Raw genomic sequence first — 22,800 nt, 5'->3', positions numbered from 1 at the left:
AAGTTTGTCAAGTTTTATCTCGATTTATGGCAAAATAATAGTTTATATATTTAAAAGAGTTTGTCAAGCTTTAATCCAGTCGAGCTCAAGCTCAACACTGAATTAAATCGAGCTCAAGCTCAAGCTTGAGATGTTTCTTTACAGCTATTTTCGAGGTGAAGGTTTCATTAATCGAGACTAGCTGACTGAACTCGAGCTCCGCTAGTGTTCACTTCTTCAAATCCAAATTATTCACATCCAAATTAACCATCAAGCCCCTCCGGAAAAAGTCAAAAAGAAAACAGCGGCATTTGAGACTGCCATGCAGCCTCAGGGATGCTTCCGTCATTTGACATACGGACCACCATAAACCAATTTTGTTCTCGTTTTCTTTTCTAATCTGAAAAGTGTTTCGACATTTTTTTCTTGAAAAAAAAAATGAACGTGAAATACCAGAAGTGCGCCTCCCCTCACGGACGATCCTGTCCCTTCTCGGGCAGGAGACGTGTCCGCATGTGAGCCGTCGGATGGGCGAGGCCTCCGTCGAGCCATCTCGTTCGTGTTAAAATGGGCGTCCTCGCACGGCCGCACACGAGGGAACCCTAGAATTCGCAGGCTCGCACAAGAAGTGAACTTTCTCTCTCTTCTCTGTCTCTTTCTCTCTCCTACTCCTTCCCCTCTGTGTCCAGAGAGCCGCCGGAGACTTCGCTTGTATCGCCGGAAAACGCCATTTTGCGGGCGGTCCGGTAGAGACGACAAAGCAAGAGGACCCACCCGGCGCCGCCGGATCTTGCCGGGGGACCTCGGGCTCCGGCCGGAGATTTCTCGAAGTCGCCGGATTTAGGCCGGCCGGGGCGCGAGGACAGGGAGGGTTTCCCCGAGGCAGGGAAGAATCAGACGGGAGAATGGCGGCCTCAAGGAGTTAGTGCTCGCCGGAAAAGTAGGTGACCGGCGGGAATTGGGAAACGGCGGAGTGGGAGAATTGCAGCCTTGCAGGGACGGCTATCTTGCAGGTTAGGCTTTCGGCTGCTCACCTGGTTCTTGTTCTTGATGTTCTGAGGTTTTGACTGAACGCTGGAGAGCTGATCTCGTTTACCGGCTGGAGGACCGCTGGCGGTGGAGAGAAAAATCTGACTGTCGGGGGTGGAATTAAAGAAGATCAGAAAGGGGGGAAGCTTGTGGGGGAATTGAATTTCCGAACGTCGAGCTTCCTGCTCCTGCCTGAATGCGTCTTTGCGAAGAGGTGAGCCGTCTTTGAACCTTTGCCGGATTTCTCTCCGGGAATTTAGTGCAGATCAAAGAAACCTTATTTATGGTCGAAGGAGCAGATTTTGAGCTCGGAAACCCCCTAGTTTGCTGAATGCCTTTCCAGGCAACCACCAAAACCCTATTTTTCGCCTTTGTTTCTTCTTTTGAACTATAATTTCGATTACCAGAACTCGAAGTAGATTCAAAACTCAAATCTTTAAGATCAAACTGAAAGCTAGCTCCAATCGGGGTTTCCGTACACGTTACCTGACACCTGATGGGCTCGAAGTTTTCCACAAAAATCCGGTAGAGGGCGACTGGTGGCAAGGAAGAATGGCGCAAGAAATGGATAAATTAGGTGGAGTAGCAGGGATGGTGGACGACGAGGAGGACGACGACGAAGAGGAAGAGGACGACGACATGGACATGGGGGTGAAGGAAGAGGAAGACGAGGACGACGACGAAGACGGGGTGGAGAGGAAGAAGAGGATGATGATGATGGGGATGGAAGGGGTGAGCGGGCCACCAGGGCAGCAGCACCACCATTTCCAGCAGCTGCAGATACAGCAGGGCGTCGGGGTTGGGCTGGTTCAAGGCGGTGGAGGGGCGGTTCAGGTCGGCGGTGGTGGTGGAGGGATGGTGATGAGGAGGAGCAGGCCGAAGGAGGAGAAGGAGCGAACGAAACTTAGGGAAAGACACCGGCGGGCCATCACGGCGAGGATTCTGTCGGGGCTCCGGCGGCACGGCAACTACAACCTCCGGGTGCGGGCGGACATCAACGACGTCATCGCGGCCCTGGCTCGGGAGGCCGGCTGGATGGTGCTGCCCGACGGCACCACCCTCCCACCTCCCACCAGATCCCCTCATGTATGTGTTGTGAGTGTGCGTGTGTTTCTGTCTCTCCCCTCCCCCTTTTCATGCTGTTTAATAGTTCTCTTCTCGACTGGTCCCCTGCTCTCCCTCTCTCTCTCTCTCACTGTTCTCCTTTCTTCGTCTTTGCGACGGTGTCCGTCATTATAATGTCTTTATGTGATTTCGTGTCATGGCGCAGAACCCCACCAAGGGGGTCCCTGGTCCTTGGGGCTGACTGGACCTTGTTGCCGGTTCGTGACTACCCTGGGTTCGGTTTTGTTGTGGACCTAGTGCAGTCAGTCCAACGAAGAACTCTCGTTCTGGCCTTGGAAAATTTTTTCTGTGTTTGGGTTCGGTTGTGTTCTTGTCGTTTTATTGGCTTGGTCAACTTGACCTTGGTTAATGTGGGTGTTGTGGTTGTTGGTGGTCGCCTGCTCTATCGGTTCAGAATTCGTCTCTATGTAGAAAATGCTTGTTGGCAACCCGGTCGAGTTGGTTTAGGGTGCCGTAACTGCCGTTCAAGTCGATTCCCGCAAGTGGCAATGATTTACCGGGACTGGTTCTCGGCGTTGCTTGCCTTCGTCTCTGGTCGAGGACTGGCCTGACTGGTCTAATGACTGGGGCTGGTGGTCTCTCGTTTGCCGTTTCGACTCTAACCTGGCCAAATTTCTCAACTCGAGTCAAGGTTTTGCTTGGGTCTTTGGGATCAGCAACAAGCGAACTTGGTCGGTGTACGCCGGAACATCCAAACGTGATCGTGCTCCGATAGCGTCTCCTTTCCCTACACTTCTTTCATACGCTTTTCTTGGTCCATCGGAAGGCGCTTGGTTCTTCTGGTTCATGGGCTTTTTTATCAGTTGTCACTATTGCTCGCTGTTCACGAAACATTCCTCTTTATCGGTTGTTGTCTGTGAGTGGTACCTTCCTTGCCCATCTTGACACGCACTTTCTTCTCTCTTCGACTTAGTAGAAGTGCGCTGCTTTTCCGGATAACCAACTACTGAGCTCTCTCCCGTTAGCTTTGAGTTCTTATTGGCATCTAAGGGGTCGGGGAATGGAACAGTTAGGATTATCTCATGCTCTCACTTTCCAGAACACGCGGTCCCCGGCTCCTGCTCCGACGGTCCCGACGACGCCTCTCATGGTAGCCTCGCAGTCGCCGCCCGCATCGTCTCTCAGAGGAGCGTCCGGCTTCAGGAGCTCGGTCGAATACCGGCCGTGCCGATTGAAGGGCGTCTTCACGCCAACTGCAGCCTCTTCCTTCGATGGTTCTTCTGGTGGTAGGACCCGACCTGGAGCAGGAATAGGGGACGGAGGGGATCATTCCTCTTCGCTGGGAAGCTGCTTTCCGGGTGACGATAAGCAGGTGAATTGGCTTCCCTTTGGCCATTGCTTTTTGCTTCCACTTCTTGTCACCGCTCCTTGTTAATTCCGTCTTTCACTATCTCGTATTAAAATTTAATTCATGTGCGAAGACACTATTTGCATGGACTTCAGGAAACGGATAAGTTGGTGTAGTGTGTTTGACCCGGTCAAACAATAGTTGGTTATTGTCCCACATTCCTTAATAGTTGAATCTGGGGAAGGGATTTTAAGCGGATTATACCCACATTCTAACTCTATTTGCATGTTAATGCTACCATTTCTGGGCAATACCACCATTGTCAAAAAAAAAAAAATAGTGGCAAAAAAGAGTCAGTTCCAAAGCTATGACCATTAACCTGGATAAAAAATGTGTTTGTCTAATAGATGTCAATTTAACTACTTCATATATTAAAAATATAAATAGTAATGCCACCTCTCTTTCATGATTTGAGGTAGTAGACTGATGCTTAAAAGCTATATAAACAGCTGTAGTTAAGGCTAACAATATGAATGGTTGTTCCGAAGAATTGTTGAACCTGCATATGAAGCTGTGCTTGAATTTAATTATTTTGGTAAGTTTTGTTTGTCTTTCATTCATGATGAAGCGTCCAAATCCTCTTATGACCATGTCCCATATCCAATGCCTTTACGAGCTTACATAAATGGGGACCTGTTGTATTTGATGTCAAGCATGATAGTTTCTTGTTTCATAATTATCTTCTCTAGGTGGTGGACCTACCTGCAAGGGTTAAGGAGCGTGATTTTGCTGGGACTCCTTGTGTTCCAGTTTATGTGATGCTGCCTGTAAGTTGCATATATTGAGCAGTATTACTATCTCTTTAACATATCTTGGCTTCTGATGTCTTCAACAATTTTTGCTGAATGACAAGCTTGGAGTCATCAATTTGAAGTGTGAGCTGGTAGATCCTGATGGCCTAGTTAAGCATCTGAAAGCATTGAAATCTGCTAATGTTGATGGTGTTATGGTTGATTGCTGGTGGGGAATTGTGGAAGCTCACTCACCACAGAAGTACAATTGGCATGGTTATAAAAGGCTATTCCAGATTATACATGAGCTGAATCTTAAATTGCAGGTTTGATCTCTTACTGGTATGCAGCTGCTGGTCAGGATATTGTGTAGGTTTTTTCTTTTTATTTCTTCCTTTTTTGTTTTAACAAATCTTTTATTTTCAAAGATTCAAGGAGGCCAAGCACCTCTCTATACGTGGGGAGCACTTTGTAATTAAAATACTCAGGCTGATTTTAACTCTTGTAAATTTTTTTATAAAGAAATGTATTCTTCCTTAGGCTGATATGAAGATGACATTTTGAAAATTGGAAAAAATTCAAAAGCATGATTTTCTATATGTATAGTGTGGGAGAGAGAGAGAGACATATATTTTGTATAACATTGATAGAGTGATCTTGTGAACTATGTCTTCTGTATGCGAAACACATGCTCATTTGAATGTCCTTGGAAATGTATCTTCACAAAGCTGAAAAACCTATATTAGTATGAGCATCCAACTGATCCAAGTCCAAAAAATAGCAATCCAGCATTTTCTCACAATGTAATTTCAGCATTTAAGGAACTACTACTCATGAATGGAATCTAGTTGATGGGTGTGCCTGATTGATGGGCCAAATGATTTTGAATTTCTTTCTTTAATGTCACTTCTAGTTTTGAACAATAGAGCTTTTTTTCTTGTAAACTTCCTGTATTGATATTGTCTCACTTAAAAGCTCTCACATGTTGCTGCTGTCTTTTTCTGAAAGATCTGTCAACTTAAATTGGTTACACATCCTTAAATATTCCTTTTTGATTTAACATTGCTTTAGGTGGTGATGTCCTTTCATGAATGTGGAGGTAATGTTGGCGATGATGTGTGCATTCCTTTGCCTCATTGGATAGTAGAAATTGGAAGGTCAAATCCTGACATATTTTTCACGGATCGTGAGGGAAGGCGCAATCCTGAGTGCCTATCTTGGGGAATTGACAAAGAAAGGGTTTTAAGAGGTAGAACTGCAGTCGAGGTACTGAAATATATTTTAGCACCTTCCTTATATTTCTAGCATTTTGCTTGTCTTAAACATCCTCTTTTGGCTTTCAACTTTGCACTTTTTATCTAAAGTACTATTAATGCATCAATGCAGTATATGAAAGTTTTACTATGTCATTGTGTCATTGTTGACTCAAATTTTTGACCTCCTTTTGTTGACTTGGGCAAGGTCTTGTTGATATTTTATTTTTATACTTAACTTTTTTTGTTGAATTTGCTTCTACGTCCTTCCTCCATCTGGCTAGAGGATTGGACTCCAGGCCTTCAGGATGGAGGTCAAAAATTTCAGTATCCAGCTTGTTTCTGTTGGCATTAGCTGGTGGGTTTCTGCCTAACCCTAGTTTACCTATCAAAGAAAAGAAAAAACAAAAAAGTTATTTTTTGCTAGTTTCCTCTGCTTCAGAATAGTTGCCTCATCTGATACTTTTTAACTTATATGTACTACAAATGTTCCAATGCCTTGCTCTTGTACTCATCCATTTAGTGAAATGCCCTGCTGTGAGTTTCAAGTTTAGATTTCCCAGGCCTATATGAAACTGAATTGATGGGAACTTACATATATATGTTTTCTTGCATGTAATTATCACCTAGAATCTTTTTTGATGTTTTTTGGTTGGTGATATATAGGTTTACTTTGACTACATGAGAAGTTTCCGTGTGGAATTTGATGAGTTTTTTGAGGCTGGCATCATTTCCGAGATTGAAATTGGTTTAGGTCCCTGTGGAGAGCTGCGCTATCCATCTTATCCTATACGGCATGGTTGGAGATATCCCGGAATTGGGGAATTCCAGGTAATCTCTAGTTCATAAGTTGGTTTCTTCTCCAATATACATTATCATGTGCACATTCTTTGGTTTTGTATGTCTTCAAAGGGTTTTGTGGTTGCAAAAATGAGGCCTTTTCATGTCGTTTTACTGTCTTCTATATGCATTTACATGCTGCATGAATTGTTCATGTTCAATGTTCATTTTTTTATGACACTTGAATGCTTAGAGCAAGATTGCCAATCTGGCTAGGAAACCTTTGCCAGATAAATATTGTGATTTACTGCAACATAGGATCCCTCTATGATTCTTGAACTTCTTTTCCTCAGTTATATTCTGATTTTCCTCTCTTCAATGCACTGCCTGCTCCTTGTTTTAATCTTTTTCTGTTGAAATTTCTTTTAGCAATCTATCTTGAGCAGAATGAAATTATTTTTGTATGTAAGTTCATAGTTGGAAAACATAGTATGTGACCTTAACTTCCCTGCATCCTCCTGTAAATGCTTGCATCTAGATGGGAACAGATGGTATCTTCTCAGATAATGGTGGATCCGTATATGGGTCCAGCTTTTATTGCAGTAGATCTAGTTAGTATCCAGTCTTCTTGGACAGGGTCTGATTTCTGTATTAATGTAAGATGTGGCAGTGGATAGCTGAAAATAAGAATCAGATATGACTTATTCCTGAAAATTCTCTGAACATGCCAGGATAGTCTCCCTGACTGTCCATATTTTATTCTTTTTCTCTTAGTAGACTGATTTTTATTCCACCATGAATCTGCATGCATGTATATATGTAATTTGTTTGGGGTGCTTGCCAATTGGCCTTTTGTGCAGTGCTATGATCAATACTTGTTGAAAAGTTTGAGGAAGGCTGCCGAGAAGAGGGGTCACTCTTTCTGGGCAAGAGGACCAGATAATGCAGGAACATATAATTCACAGCCACATGAAACTGGATTCTTCTGTGATGGAGGTGATTATGACAGCTATTATGGAAGATTCTTCCTTGCTTGGTATTGTCAAGTTTTGATAGATCATGCGGACCGTGTGCTCTCTCTTGCAAGGCTGGCTTTTGAAGGCACCTGCATTGCAGTAAAGGTATGTGAACTTTTGTTACCTTCTCATGATTCTCATTAGAATATTGATTATAAGTATAGCTTTCTAGCAAAATAAATGTGTTGGTTATTTATTGGAGATATTCTTCAGGGAAGAGAATATTTGTTCCTTCTTCTAGCACTAGCTCTGGCTATCTATCAACTCTGTTTGATGTCCTTCTTGCCATTTATCCTGTCTATGAGAGGGTAGCTGACAGTATGTTCAATGAACAGCTATCTGGTATTCATTGGTGGTATAAAACTGCAAGCCATGCTGCTGAGTTGACCGCTGGTTTCTATAACCCTTGCAATCGCGACGGCTATGCCCCAATAGCACAGATGCTGAAGAACCATAATGCTACACTTAATTTTACATGTGTAGAATTGCGCACATTGGACCACCACGAGGACTTTCCAGAGGCATTGGCAGACCCTGAAGGATTGGTCTGGCAAGTGAGTAGATTCATCTTCCTAATATTGTCCCTAGTTGTAACTACCAAATTTGTAAATTTTTTGTCCCATGGGAATTTCACCTATCACTAGAGCACAGTTGTATGTCAAAATGAGAAACCGATGGAGAACTATCATCTCTGACAATTGAAGGATTTTCCTGTTGTTTTAGAATATTACTTTGTGAGCAGGCTATATTCTAATTGCATTCAATAAAATCTGGAGTAAAAATTTTGAAATTGTATTTAAATTCATCTTGGGTGGTGGCCAGCACAACTGGAATCTTGAATGAGTTTGCATGAGATTTGGGATTATTACAAAGTGAACTAACCCAAATAGGTGTTTCTTTTTCTAGCAAACCTGCACTTACTGTGTTTGCAGTTTAATCACTTTCCATTCGAGTTTTTGTCCAACTTTTGCATGCAGTTTATACCAAATGGTGTGTTTGAAGCATTTACCGTTTAATCACCCTTCAGTACAATGCTTAGATGCGTTTGTGTGTCCAAAATTGAGAATTTCATTATTTCTGAAGATGTTAAACATGACGTATGTTGAATCACCTTCCAGTACAACGTTTAGATGCAACTTTTCGTTTGCCAAATATTGAAAGGTTCATTGTTGCTGAAGATGGCAGTAGGTTCATGTTAAACATGACGTAAATTGTAGTTTCAACTCTTTGAAGGTTTCATTTATATTGGCACTGCACTGCAATCTCTCTTTTAAGACATATATATATATATGTATGTATGTGTGTGTGTGTGTGTGTGTGTGTGTGTGCACGCACACACATATATACATACACACACACACACACACACACACATATATATATATATATATATATATATATATATATATATACTTGTGCTCTCATCCCCTTCATTTTTTTCCCCGCAACCACTCCACTCTAGAATTGGTGAAACCTAGGGAGCGTTGGGAATGGTCTTTGAAATTCGAGTACCTTTTTATGATTGGTCTTACTCATTTGTGTGTGTGTGTGTGTGTGAGAGAGAGAGAGAGAGAGAGAAAGAGATCTGTTATGGCTTTGCAAGTGACCTAAGTGCATTTTATTGATCCTTCTTTTTGAAAACAACCGATATTAATTAGTTTGAATGTTTCAGGTGCTGAATGCTGCATGGGATGTCAACATCCAGGTCGCTAGTGAAAATGCTCTGCCGTGTTATGATAGAGATGGTTATAATAAGATTTTGGAGAATGCAAAGCCTCTAAATAATCCTGATAGAAGGCATTTATCCGCATTTACCTACCTCAGACTCGGGCCAGCTTTGATGGAGAGACACAATTTCTTGGAATTTGAGCGCTTTGTGAAGAGAATGCATGGTAAATACAATCTGTGATTTGCATCTCACCTTATGCAGTATGCAGGAACATGGGTTTTTGTTGTGATGTGCTATTTTCCAGTGCAATCGCATAATTCTGTCCGACATCCTCCTGTAAAACCGCCCTTTTTGCTCGGTGCAAGTCTAGAGTAAGAGATGATCCAGCTAGATTTTTTTTTTTTTTTGGTTAAACCCTCTTCGTTATGCTCTCTCTTTCTCTCTAGGTGTGCTGGTGAAAGTTGTAGAGATGATCCAGCTAGATTTTTTTTTACCCTTCACGTTATGCTCTCTTTATCTCTCTCCGTGTGCTTGTGTGTGCATATGGGCATGCATGAAGCGGAACTATAACTGAAATCACTTACAGGAGCATGCCTTGTGCCGATAGAAGAAAGAGATTTTTTTTTTTCCCTTTCCAAGGATGCTCAAGTATATCCATGTTGTGATTTTTTCATGCATAAAGCTTTGTACCTACATATACAGATACTGAATTTCTCTACCTTTCTCAGACCAGTGCCTAGCTTGCTTTTGGTTTTTGTAACCCTTACTGCATTAGTGTTTGCTTTCATCTCAATACCTATTGCTCACCTGATCAACAAGCATTTCTTAGGCATATTGCATTAAGAAACAAAAGGACGTTTTTGCAACTTTATAGTGTAATTGGAGGTGTTGGGAGGGCGAGCTTGTATGCATATTTACAGACAGTGTGCTTTCCTGCCTATTGTGCTTCATTTTTTGTAGGTGCTTTATTGCCTATCACGGGTTTTTGCTTTTAAAGTAACAAAAGTTTGTCCGTCTCTTGCAAAAAAGGCTTAGCAACAAACTGAGGAGAGCTCAGGGTCTAGCTGGGTGGCAGTTGCTTGAATGCTTACAGTGATCCCGATCGCTGATACTACAGAAAGTATTGTTGGTACGTGTCAATTACTGAATTCTTTCATTTCCATGTCTTTCCTCTGCATCTTTATGCGTAGATTAAGATAATAACGTGGAAGGGAAAGGCGTCAAGGCTTCGATAATCTTCCACTTATATATGAAGTATTGTTGGTATGGAGAAAACCGTGGGCTGCCCGTCCGCCGCATCCACACTCTCCATTCGAACACAGTGGAAGGTGTAATGGGGCTGGTCCCTCCAGAATTTCCGTCGCACCCGCAGCGGTGCAACGAAGAAGAGGGAGAGCAAGCTGTAATGGGGCTGTGCAATATGCGCGCCTCTCAACCTTTCAAACACGCCCTTAGCATTGGAAAGGAAGTCACGCCGTTCCTTTTTAAAGCAACCAACCGACACCTGTACCAAGTTTTCCTTTTCCTCGCAAGCAAAGAGAGAGAACTGATCCGTGATGTAATTCCTTTCTGATTTTGCAGTAAGCCGGCGTTTGCAACCAACTGGAAGGAGATGGGAAATACTCACATAAACCGCGTCTTGGGGATTTTTTTTTTCTTGCTTTTCTTTCCACATTTTGCCTGTTCACCGCCGTTCCCTCTTACGAGGCTGTGTACTTGTAAGTGTAAGAAAGATACTGTATTTGAGAAACTTTATTTCAGCCATTTTGTAAAGAAAAAATTGCAATTTCAATAGAAAAATTTTACTTATTCTCTTCTGATGGCACAAACTTGGAAACTGCAACAGTACAATGAATATCAAAAATAAAAAATTTCACAAAACTAATTGGCATTCATGCTTTCCTCAGAACCATGTGACCCGACTCATCCTTTTCAAACAGGCGTTCAATGAGCTCATCCCAGCTCTCCTTATGTTTGCTTTTCCTACTTGAAGAATCCTCTCCTGTGGCAAAATTCTGACTGTTGGATCCATCGAAGGTGCCATACGGAGATGGAGCATAAGCATGGGGAACTGCTAAGGTTACTGCTCTCCGAAGTGCAGCTCTGTACTCCTCACTGTGTTCTCTCTCTAGTGTTACTTGGCGTTCCATCCGCTGCTTCTGTGGTATCTCCATGATCCTATCCTTCTCTAGCATCAACTGCCCATGAAACGAAGACGTAGTAGTAGGTGGGTGAGCGCAAGAGCGAATTCTATGGTGGAAGGAAAAGCTATTCAGCATTGTTTAATGACTCGGCAAAACGAAACGGAAAAAATAGTCCCCTTCTAAAAAACATTCCCGTTCACATGTAGATCAATGACTGCTATAGCACAAACAACAATTATGGCACTTCATGCAAAGCTTGTGAAGATACATTGGAAATTTGTTTGGAAGGAAATATATAGAATAGGACTTTTTATCTGCTAATGTAGTTGTGTTCTGCTCGTTCCTATCTTACCATCTATATAGAGTACAGACAAGATACCAACATAAGGCAAGCATCCACTTGACTATGAACGTTCTACTATGTAGTTTTTGTGTACAAACAGAATTTGATTAACTTGCTAAAAATTAACACCATAGAAGGCAACAAGGAACCAGAAGCATGTTCGAGATGCACAATCAATCGCATATAAGAAAGGAGAATTCATGAGCATTATATGATTAACTATGTTTTTGTTCTCCTTGTTTTCCATAATTATCATGACATACAGTTTCGGTGATGCATACCGTTTCCTCACTATTCAGAAACTTGGACAATGAGGGATAAGGGGATACCTGGAAGTCCCAACTTTCACCATAAAACTTGAAAAGGTAACATATGAGTAGAACTAGAAAAAAAGTGAGTCCAACATCCGAAGTCCACCACTTATATTGTCCAGAGGATACAAGATCGTTCCTCTCTCTCTCTCTCTCTCTGTGGCTAAGAACTTTGATGTGCTCCACAAGGGCTCCGCAGATTTGGCTAGGAGGGTTAGCAAGAAAGTGCATACTTGAAGGAGGCCTAGAATTCAAACCAGCACCCAGTGTGCATTTCTTGTCACAAGACTGAAGCAATGGAATTCTTAGGGGAGGAGCACCTGAGAGTTTTTATCCTAAGGAATAACTAAAACATCTTTTTGAAAAGCAAGCCTAAGTCTAGTTAACCACATACCTATGTGTATTTGTGTGTCTGTTGTAAGGAACATAGATCTTCTCTTGTCAGTAACATAACAAAGCTACACATTTCGTTAGGTGCAAGACTGGTCAAGCACAAAGCCATCCTCACTTGTGAAATCTCAATGTTAAATTTAGGATGCTTTCTAGGAGCTTGATCCAAGTTTCAATAATGCAGCACCAAATGGTAATGTGGATAACATAAACATTATCAAGCTCTTTCTGAAGAGTAATGAGCTTTTGGCAACCTTGTTTAGATGACCTGAACCACAGCATTGGATAGCTAAGTTTCTATAAACACTTAAGTTCCTCTAAACATTTGATCTTTCAGTATGTTAACAATGGCATAGTACTGAACAAATCATGCCTTTGCAGTGGCTTATTAGGATTCAAAAGCACCAAATTTATAGATATAACACTCTGATTGTCTTACGTTTAACGCCCTCTGCGCTTCCCGTTCTATCCAGATAATTGCATGGTCTGAAGTGGCATTACATGAGAGGACTATATGCTCAAACCTGCCATCCACTGGTACAGCCGTCCTTACAACAGGGGGAACCTTCCGCATCTGCAAGTAAATTAACCAATTAAGAAACATAAATTCAACTAAGGAGCAATGTAGTTGCAATGACCAGTTTATTCTGAAAGGAAACAAAAAGGAAATGGAACGCCTTACTTGAATGGCTTTCTCTCAATAATGTGATACAGCCGACCTGGAGCATATAACCGCCTAGGGTCTTTGAGCATTCTCTCTTCTGGTACACATGTATCTCTCATGCATCGCAAGCATAATAAGCACGGCAAACTGTCACAGAAAATTTCCTTTCATGTGAATCATTTGCATTCACAGAGACATTCTACCTCAGAAAGAGCATGTGCAAATTGCAATCACATGCACACAAATGTACACCTCTAGGACACTATTCCGTACACAGAAGCATGTATTGCAATGCTTTGGGCACATGCAGAGGAGCACACAAGTGTATCAGTAAATCAAGGTTATTATGTTGGTCACCATAGCCTGTTTTCCTTAATACATAATATGTTCCTTGCGCTATCAAAATGAATAAATAATTTAAACTAATATGATACACACACACACACATATATATAGAGAGAGAGAGAGACATACACATACACAACAATACTGAGGATGAATCGAATTTAAAAATGAAAAGAATAGGAAGAACATCCAGTTTCTAAAAGTAACCTTAAGGATTTATGAGATAGGGGCAGTTGAATGGAAAACGTATGACAACTTTTAGAGGATTGCCGTCTGTTTGGTAGAAGGGCAATAAACAGATTCTTTATTTCCTTCCCTCTGAACTTTTTCACAAAGAAATCAGTTATTTCATGATTACATTTTCGAACTCCCTTGGAGTCTGACTGCAGTTTTTGCACATGAACAAAACTCATTGCCCTTCTTTTAGCACTCAATTTCGAATATTCCATCTCCACCCTATGCTACATTTCTTACTGTTATCAAAATAAAGACCAAAGGAGAATTGGCAGCTAGTACTGTTGGAGGCCTTGAAAGAGTTAACAAGTACTCCTGAACAAGTGCAAATTCCAAAATTTTTTGTCATCATCCCACAGATCTCCTCAAAAAATGTGCTCTCAAACAAAAGATTGGTAATGGCAGGAGAAAGCATGAGGAAAAAAAAATGCAATTTTTATACCAGAAAAGTGACTTGAATATGTCTTCTAAAGGTGTAGCTGTGCGTGGTAAAAAATCATCCTGCACAATCAAAATTCCATCAGTAAATGATGTCGCAGAAAATTAGCAGCAAGTCAAAAAGGGAATTGCAAAGTAGTAGATGATGGTCTGATGTTATCCAATTTTTAGTGCTTAAACCATGTAATGCGTACATGAATGTATACATAATAGAGAGAGAGAAAAAAAAAACCTCATTGAACGCCATTTTTGTAGTTCTATACGCCTTCTAAGGTACTCCTCATAGTTGTCTTGTTGGCCTTTTCCCATTGTAAGACTATATGCAGATTCATATCGATTAACATGTGGCAGCTCCGCATGACAGGCTTTATCCAAATTCTTAATTTTTTAACCACTGGAGGGAAAAAAAGGAAAGAACTACATGCTCATAAAGTTCTCAACCAACATGAATTGGGGAGAACTGCAGCATTACTAGCATTTCTGATTAATGAATACACCTATGCACTAGCTAACAAGATTTTTTTCGTCACTCCTCTATTTTGAGTAACGTAGCTTAGTGATACAAAGTTACAAACTACTGCTGCATATACAACACGCAGATATAAGGTCGCTTTCTATGAAGCACTTGTCACGTCTATATTGCATTTGCAGTAATTAGCCTTCTTAATTCTCCTAATCCACTGAACCCAGTTAGACAAAGCACATTAAGAAAGATTAATCTTTCCGGCTTTCTCTTTCATGTGCATTAAACAGGAAGACAGGAACCACAGTTTATTTCCAGGATCACAAAAGTGTTTTGGCATTCAAGGATGAATAGAAATTTTGTAGTTTCAAAGCATAGCTAGTCCATGACTAAGAGCAGAACTGAAGTTATTAACAAAATAAATTTCCACCAGCTAATCAAAATGCATGCTCATGTAAGTTTCTGGGAGCTAGGAAGACCATTTTCTGTTTTTCTAGCTAATAAGAACATCTTAAGGAAAAGGAAGGAAAAGAAGCATGCCTGCAACACAACAGAGTTGATAACGTCAGCATATCTCACAGCCAAATTCAAAGACATACACCTTGCAGGAGCAATTGCAAAACATCTGATCCTTTTCCTCTCAATATTCCCCAATCTATCTCGGTTTTGCACCACTAGCATTGCCAACATTGCTGCCACTCCCGCTCCAAGTGAATGCCCGGAAACCGTCAATGTGTACCCAGGATTCTTCTCGAGCAGATCTCTGAGAGTATCACACTCTGCATCCAAGACCCAACCAGCTGCCTTCAGCAAACCATTATGGACATATCCACCATCGAATTTCCTCTGTCCAAGCCTATTATCCAATAGAACTGCATAATCGCTTTCCCTTGCCAAATTAAGACCACGGATCGCAAGAACGATATCGGAATTGCTGTGATCAAGGTAAATTATGTAAGGAGGAGCTCGGCCTAAGGTATGCTCATATTTCTTTCGAACGATTATGAAGTCAGGATCGATTCGATATCCTCCATCTGGAGGCCATTGCGGGTTGTTCAGATCTTCTTCATAGACAGCTAAAATAAGGCGGCAAAGGTGAGGAACAGGTTCAAATTCATCGGGAGTGGCCAGTCCCCAGTGCTCACTGTCATGACCAGCAGTGTGGAGGCAACGTTTCCACGCCCAACGAGCACAGGCAACACAGTATATGCATTCAATGAGAGGAATTCCACAAGCTAGAGACATTGAGCATCGTGAAGGAGCAGGTATTAAGATCAGAGATACCAATTCTCGAATATACAAGAAAATATAGAGTACATAACACCTTCACGGGGAACTGATAATGGTTTAGACGGAAAGTGGATCAAATGTATACAGAGAACAGGTTCATCCTAGATGAAAAACGCTGTCCTTCTCCTCTAAGAAGACAGCAGCAACTCTATATATAATACCGAAACAGAAGCACCCAAAAAAATTAATGTTGTGGGACTTTTCTGCAACCAGGAGATATTATTGCAATGGAAATTACTATAATTTATTGTTACAACAAATACGTTTCACGATTGAGCAGAAAGCAACAGAACCGTGACGCCTCGCCGGCAAAGAAAAGGAGAGTACTGCTTTAAGATTGACGACAACCAAATGTTGCGGTTTTTCTCTTTTTCTCTACAACAACTTCACCCCCTCTCTCTCACACTCTGTCTATCTATCCATCTATCCCTCTATGTGTCTTCTTTCTGAATGGAAAAGGTTGCCCGTTGCTTGAAAATTAGGAAGAGCAAAGGCAAAAACAGAACGGGTTTCTCTTGAACAAAGAAGGCTCAATAAAAACTGAATCAACAAGGAACAAAGAAGATGTAATCGGACTCAAGGAGACGAATTCTTCGACACCAACAACAAATTGAACACAGGGATTGATACCTAAAATTCAAAGCCCATCACCCCAACGAAGATCTTATTTTCTCTTTCACTCACAGCACTTCCCTTTGAATCAAAGCTTGGTCACCATTCACTCAGAACCAAGCCGCTGGGTCAAACTACCTCCCCTTTCCCCAAAGCAAATTTAGCAAACCGGTGGATGGAGAGAGAGAGAGACAGAGAGAGCTGCTAGTCAATGGCGAGTAGCCGAGCACAGACGGGTAGATTGGTAAGTGAGGAAGCGGAAGCACGGCCCCCACCAGGCCTGAGGGCTGAGGGGGCTGCTGCTGACGGTGCACTCCTGCTAGATTCGAGAAGGCGCCTGTCGTAGATTTTTGGCCTTTTCTTGGAGGGGCAGCACTCCATCCTTTCATCTTCCCTGCCTTGGTGAAACTATTCCCTTTAACCTTTGGAAAAAATTACAAAACGCCGCCCAAACTTTTAGGCCAACAACAAAGAAGTAAAGAACTGCCGAACTTTTAAACCAAAGAAGCCCTTAATTCTCGTACTGCCAGTCTGCCACACAACTCATTCATAAAAAATAATATAAAACGTCTGAAATGACAAATTTACCTATAAAAAGGCCAAAATGTTAAAGAAAAGCATCAGCCCTCAAATAAACGATCATTGCCGTCCGACGGCGAAGAGACAGGGCGACAACGTCGTCGAATGGCGACGCCACTATATGGGCAATGTGCAGTTGCCCACTCCAGCTCCACGGTGCCCTTAAAATTTGATGGTTTTTCAGTTAGTGCATTCAACTCAAATTTCCTAGCTCCACCATTGGTGTCGCCTTTTGCCGGCGATGGGATACCCGACTCTTGATGAGTCCATCACCACATGCTCGCAAGGGTCGGGATGAACTGATAAGATAATCGGAGAACAGAAGAGAAGGCCGACCAGGAAAATAAAACTCTCAGTGTTTTCAAATCAAGACCAGCGACAACCAAGAAAACAAGTCACTTTTTTCTGTTCTTTTGGACTCATGCAAAACGACCCGCAAGCAAATATTCCAGATGCCTGAACTGCTGCAGAAGGGTGCTCTAGCTGGGTGGAGAAATCACTAAGGTCGATCAAAAGAGCAAGAGGATGTGCATGTGCTAACTTTTTTTGCTGTTTTCTGCAGAGGACTCTAGTTGGCAGATACTCGTTAGGGGCTACAGATACACTCTCGTTGGACATGGCGGAGGAGACAGTGCTGTCGCTCGACACAGCCGCCCTTTACCTTTTCCATCTGGCGTTGGGTCGCCATCACCGGACGGTGAAGGTTTTATTTCATCGTCTCTCGCCGTTTCGGCAAGGAGCGATGCTGTCCCTTTCAATTTTTGCCCTTTTCCTTTTCCTAAAGGGCAAAGTTGTCATTTTGTTGTTTATTTTATTACTTTTAGTAATAGGCGGTGCTTGAGAATTAAATGGAAAGGATGAGAACGTATTTGATGCTTTTTGTTGTTCGGCCAAAAGTTGGACGGTATTTTGTAATTTTTTTAACAGTTTATTTTCTTTACAAAAATGCAATGGTAACTGCTAAGAATGGAAAAGGGCCTTAGTCCTTATTTTGTGAGAATAGAAATAATTAAAGTTACCTGATTTTTAGGAAAATAACAAAAATGATTCAATTTTAAAATATTATTATCAAATTTTATGGGTAGGTGCTCAATGTTAAAATATTTACAAATAACGGCCTAGTAATGTTGGGAAATTATACATAACTGCTTATTATATAACGTGATTCATAAACGCATGATTAGGATACGTTACAATATGTTTAAGAATATTATTTTGCTCTTAATAGATTTAGTAGGAGTCTTTTGCAATCCACATTTTTTGTTAGTTCCTTCATTGTTTGTCATCTTTTAGCAATTGGAGAGATGAAAGGCATGCAAAAAGATAAAATGTGAATTTGTAGAGCAGTCAACTTTAAAAACCATGATTTGTGGACTCTTTTTGAAAGAAATTTGTATACCAAAGGTAAAATAATTTTGTTAGTACATTTTAATATTTGTGAATTGTTTGATAAAGTCGTACAACTATTTATGATCTTTTTAATATTAGGCAGTAACTTACAAAAAACAACAAATAGGGAGCATTTATTTATTTATTTAGTTTCCAATTTTTATTAGTTACCTACTTTTTATTGCACATTACGTGTTAAATCAAACACAAGGTCGTGTTTTTGTTTTTCACAAATAATTAAGAAATTTTTTATGAATTACTCACTATATAATGAAACTCAACCTTTAGTGAAATTACAGAAGTAGGCTCAATCAAAACTTCAATAATTGTCTCTTTATCATTTACTTTGGATGGTATGTTACAAATTCCTTCCATTATTGACGTATTTTCAGACATAAACTTTGATGGTAGACAAAAACTTCCAAGTCCCCATCAAAAAGTGATTTTCTTGTGTTATCGGCCATTATTTTGAATAAAAAGAGAAAAAGGGATGGTGGTCTGAGAAAATATTTTTAACTAGCTGTGCAACACCTGACTGAAGAAATTTATGTTTAATCCCTTCAAAAGGAAAAAGGTTGCTTCTCAAAAATAAGGGCTGGGATTGAAGAGGAGAGAGAATGATAGACAGTTTGCTGTATAATTCAAATCAGTAGCTTAAGGTATTTAAATTTCATTAAGAGAGAAAGGATGAATTTTCATAGAAAACATTGTTTAGGTGTGTCAATCAAACACACAACTCATGCTTAGAAATTTATTGAAAGATCGATTTATAACAAAAAAAAAACCCTGATTTTCACAAAACAGTAATTTTTAAGGGTATCGTACAAACACTACTTTCAAATTTTTTTCCAACTGCTAACATGTGTTGAAAGCCAGAAAATTTTGTTGGAGGATCACTTATTTAAAAACATTCAAATCTGTTGGGACACTTATTAATATATATAAAAAGATAAATATTTAAGATTCTCATTTAAAAACAATGAACTTTTAAGAGATTGATGTGGGCAATTGCCCACACAAGTCACCATGTGGCTACGCCACTGGTTGGACAAGTGGGTGCGTAAAAAGTGTGTCGCTTGTTTGATTCATGTGGATGAGATCACGACACTTAAATTAAATGGTACAGTATCTCACCTATGTCCCAGGAAAAATGATGGAGCCTTAGAGTCCTTTTTAAACGATGAGTTGTTAGCTTTTTGCCAAACTAAAAGAGTAGCACCATATGCATAATTTTTCTGAGCTTCAGGCACAGGATGAAAATCAACATTTGTAATATTGATCAAGATTTGTAAACCAAAAGAAAAAAGTGGTAGCCATCGGTTTCTAAGTCTTATGCACCGATCCAAGACAAACGATTTTCTTTTCTTCTTTAAATAAACCTGACAAAACTAAGATTATGTTTCTTTAATGAGTTTTCTTAACGGGCATAAGGAATCACGATTTTTAGGTGAGGATTGGACAGACCAACCTAATAAAGTTTGGACATGTTCTTCGATCTGCTGTTCCATCATAATTTTTCCGTTCTACTCCAAATTGGGACCCTCTTCCACTTGGAGCGATCAAAAAAGGAGAAGGGAGACAACTGGGGATAGCAAAAGACTGCATTAAAATCTGTCGACTCCAGAATTTGATATGTTTTAAGATATGTTCTTATTTGATCGTTGAGAAGAAAGTGTCTGCTACAATTGAAATTTTTCATCCACGCTACAAGTGTGTTAATGTAAGCCGCATATTCCAGAGCAGTATTATTATTAAAATCTATTTGACATCAATGGAAAAAAGATGCACTAGGGGCATTCATTCAGTTACCATTGTTTACTTGATCATTTTATTTGCCGCTCATACTTTGGATTAAGACCATGGATCCCGTGTCGAAAGAAATCTGCGGCAAGCTTTATGATTTAGAAAAAAAAAAGAAAAGGTATCATAAAGTATCCGAAATATGTATCAAATTCCAAGGTATATAAGGAGGGGTTCGGACCGTTCGCTACTTCGGTTTAGACCCCGTTGCTTGACCCGCGGCCCCCCTTTTAGATGTTAGGGTTTTTGGCGATCAAAGCGGCCAGCAGGACCCCGTTGCGTGATCCCCCGATGCTCTCTCTCTCTGTCTCCCTCTCACCTCTTCCCCTCTTTCTCCTTCGTCGTTCTGCCGCCAAGCAACTTCCCTTGCTGAGGCAACCATGGCTATCCATATAGATGGGCAGCGGCGGCGGTAGCCTTCCTCTGTTCGTTTTGGTATTCTCGGAGGCTATCCACGGGGCTGAATCCATGACCTCTTTTAGTGTCGACGTCCGTATGACCCGGGAACATGACTGCCTCAATCCTGAGGCAGCTCTTTCGCCGTTGGATAGGAACGTCAAGATGGCTCCTACCAATGCCCTGCTCCAGTTTGGAGTTAGCCTTTTTCTGCTCGACTTGTATTTTGGATAAACCCTGGTGCTTTTTCTTTGCGAGGCTAAATGGATTTTACTATTTAAATGCAGATTTGATTTGGGTTTTTCTTTCGAATACCAACAATGGGTAGCTATTTCGAATTACTTTGGCAAATGCGGTGTTCGACAGCAGTGAAAGTTTACTGTGGAATACACTTTTGTGTGTTCATTTTTATTACACAATCAACATGGCGTTCCTATTCGAGTCCAACGATTTCAAAGAAACTTGTTTCTTGACGTTGATTGATATAAAAGGATGGTGGGTCTTTAAATTCTAGCCAGCGATGATGAAGTCCTATGAGGAATCTGTTGACTCAGCTTTACCGCTGATATGAAGCTTCCCATATGCAAAGGATTTCTGAGCCCCTCCATTTTTTTTTTTTTTACTTGGACTGCTTTTCTCATTGTCATATAAGGGGAAGGACCATAGAGCTCTCCTACTTGCGTTGTCATTGCCGTGAGCAATATGCTAGGTTTTCATCATTAGAAAGTACTTGTAGAATGTTTTGCCTTTGGGAGTTTCTGTAGGCCTTGATGAACCCCTTTGAGGAATCTATTGATTCGCAATTTAACAACTGCTTAAATGATGCTTCCTATATATGCAAAGGATTTCTGAGCCAATGTGGTCGTTGTCCTTTTTGTTCTTTTCCTGCGTTTGGTCATGCTCGAGATAATTCATCTTCTTAAAGGATTCTATGATTTACATTCTATGGTTTACATCTTCGATGATGAATTACGTGATCTATGACCTGCTATTAGGTCAATGTTCATCAAACTAAAATGGTGATTGACGTCTGACTGACTGCGACAGTGGAGATTACTATCCCTTCCGATTTTTGTGGATATCTGCTGCTTGCGCGGAGCATATATGTTACACGATGATAATTCTCTAAAATGCTATCTGCATCCAAGAAATCCAGTTCGTTCAGTGCAGAGGGAGTTCAAACACTTGTGTCAAAAAACTGAACCGATCTGAGCCAAAACCAAAAGGGACGGTCCGCGAAATGAGGTTGCTATGGTTGATGTGCGTGCAGATGATCGATCGTACAAGAATTCCCATGAACTCTACTTTTTGTGGAACCCGTGTACAACATGGTGGAGGAGGTACAACTGGGGGATCTTGCCGCTGCTTTCGAGAGGGCTTAAGGCCGGGTTTCATTTCCAACTCATTTGACATAGAAAAAATGTCGATCACACCATATATCAGTGAGGCCATACTCATACGTATTTTATCATCCTCCACATCCTTGAATTGTGATCAGGAAGCATCATAATGAAAATGGGGCCCAATAGAAGCCTTGACACAAGATTATATACGAGTGCCTCAAAAATCTCAATTATCTCTCATCTTTGTCAAATTTAACCACATAAATGTATACGTGTACTTGATTTTGACCAGCATCAACTCTTGAATTGTTAGATTTCTTCATGCATATATGATCTCATAACATTTAAAAAATCAAGAGTCTTCAAGAGAAAACAAATACTGGAGATCTAGACATCACTTACGCTGAAAAGAACACGATGCAAGGCTCATATTATCATTAGAGAAACCATGTACATAACATCCAGGGCTTCAAATTAGACCAAAATAACATGCAGCGTGGGCCTGGGCGTCGGGCCCGGGCCTGGGCTGGGAAATACCTGGCCCGGGCCCGATAGGCCGGCCCGGCTCGTTTAGATTAAAAAATTATTTTTTTTTATTTTTTTTGTTTTAAAAATATATATTTATTATTAATAAATATATTTTATATTTTAAAAAATTATTTTATAATTAAAAATTTATTTTTTAATTTTAAATGGGCCGGGCCGAACCGGACAACTGTTTGTGTAACACTCCATGTAAAGGAATTTTTCAGGGGTTATAAGTTTTGGTATAAAATGAAGCTGGCTATAAAGCAGATATGCTTTTTTGGTTCAGTATGATGGTATTCATGCTAAGTTCAACCTTATATACAAACACCTTAAAAGAATGAATTATAATACTCTATATGAGGGTTAAAAATTGAGTTATGTTGACGAAATTGAAAATCTTATACTCATTGTACTAATAGCCTTAATCTGTAATTTTAAGTACTAAATGAACCCAGCTGCTGGTCGGTTGGAAACCACTACGGGGGACATTTGGACTCCTTTGGGCTAAAGCTGTTGCAACTTGATCCCACCTGGATGTGAGTAATAGGACATCCACATGATTCAGCAGCTACCATTTTCATTCATACTTCTGCAAACAGGT

The 22,800-nt window shown here is 40.8% G+C and overlaps 1 protein-coding gene and 1 pseudogene across 2 annotated transcripts; one reads left to right on the top strand and one right to left on the bottom strand.

Moving 5' to 3' along the window:
- Positions 1-376: 376 nt before the first annotated feature.
- Positions 377-10,743, top strand: LOC116252875 (beta-amylase 2, chloroplastic-like). Of its 2 annotated transcripts, XR_007573296.1 has the most exons (11): positions 380-2,094; positions 3,173-3,445; positions 4,171-4,248; positions 4,335-4,538; positions 5,284-5,478; positions 6,132-6,296; positions 7,106-7,366; positions 7,597-7,815; positions 8,934-9,153; positions 9,960-10,059; positions 10,512-10,743. XR_007573296.1 is itself a non-coding variant. In XM_050077656.1 (10 exons), the coding sequence occupies exons 1-10, from the start codon at positions 1,561-1,563 to the stop codon at positions 9,923-9,925; spliced, it is 2,184 nt and encodes a 727-aa protein (XP_049933613.1). In that variant the 5' UTR covers positions 377-1,560; the 3' UTR covers positions 9,926-10,028. The 2 variants fall into 2 exon arrangements, 1 of the variants encoding a protein (XP_049933613.1); XM_050077656.1 differs by lacking the exon at positions 10,512-10,743 and having other exon boundaries at positions 377-2,094; positions 9,891-10,028.
- On the bottom strand, positions 10,711-16,725 carry LOC116252877 (uncharacterized; annotated as a pseudogene).
- Positions 16,726-22,800: the final 6,075 nt, after the last annotated feature.

The sequence above is a fragment of the Nymphaea colorata genome, chromosome 4 (assembly GCF_008831285.2).
Source record: "Nymphaea colorata isolate Beijing-Zhang1983 chromosome 4, ASM883128v2, whole genome shotgun sequence".
Classification (NCBI taxonomy): Eukaryota; Viridiplantae; Streptophyta; class Magnoliopsida; order Nymphaeales; family Nymphaeaceae; genus Nymphaea; species Nymphaea colorata.
This window is presented reverse-complemented; position numbering and strand designations above follow the sequence as displayed.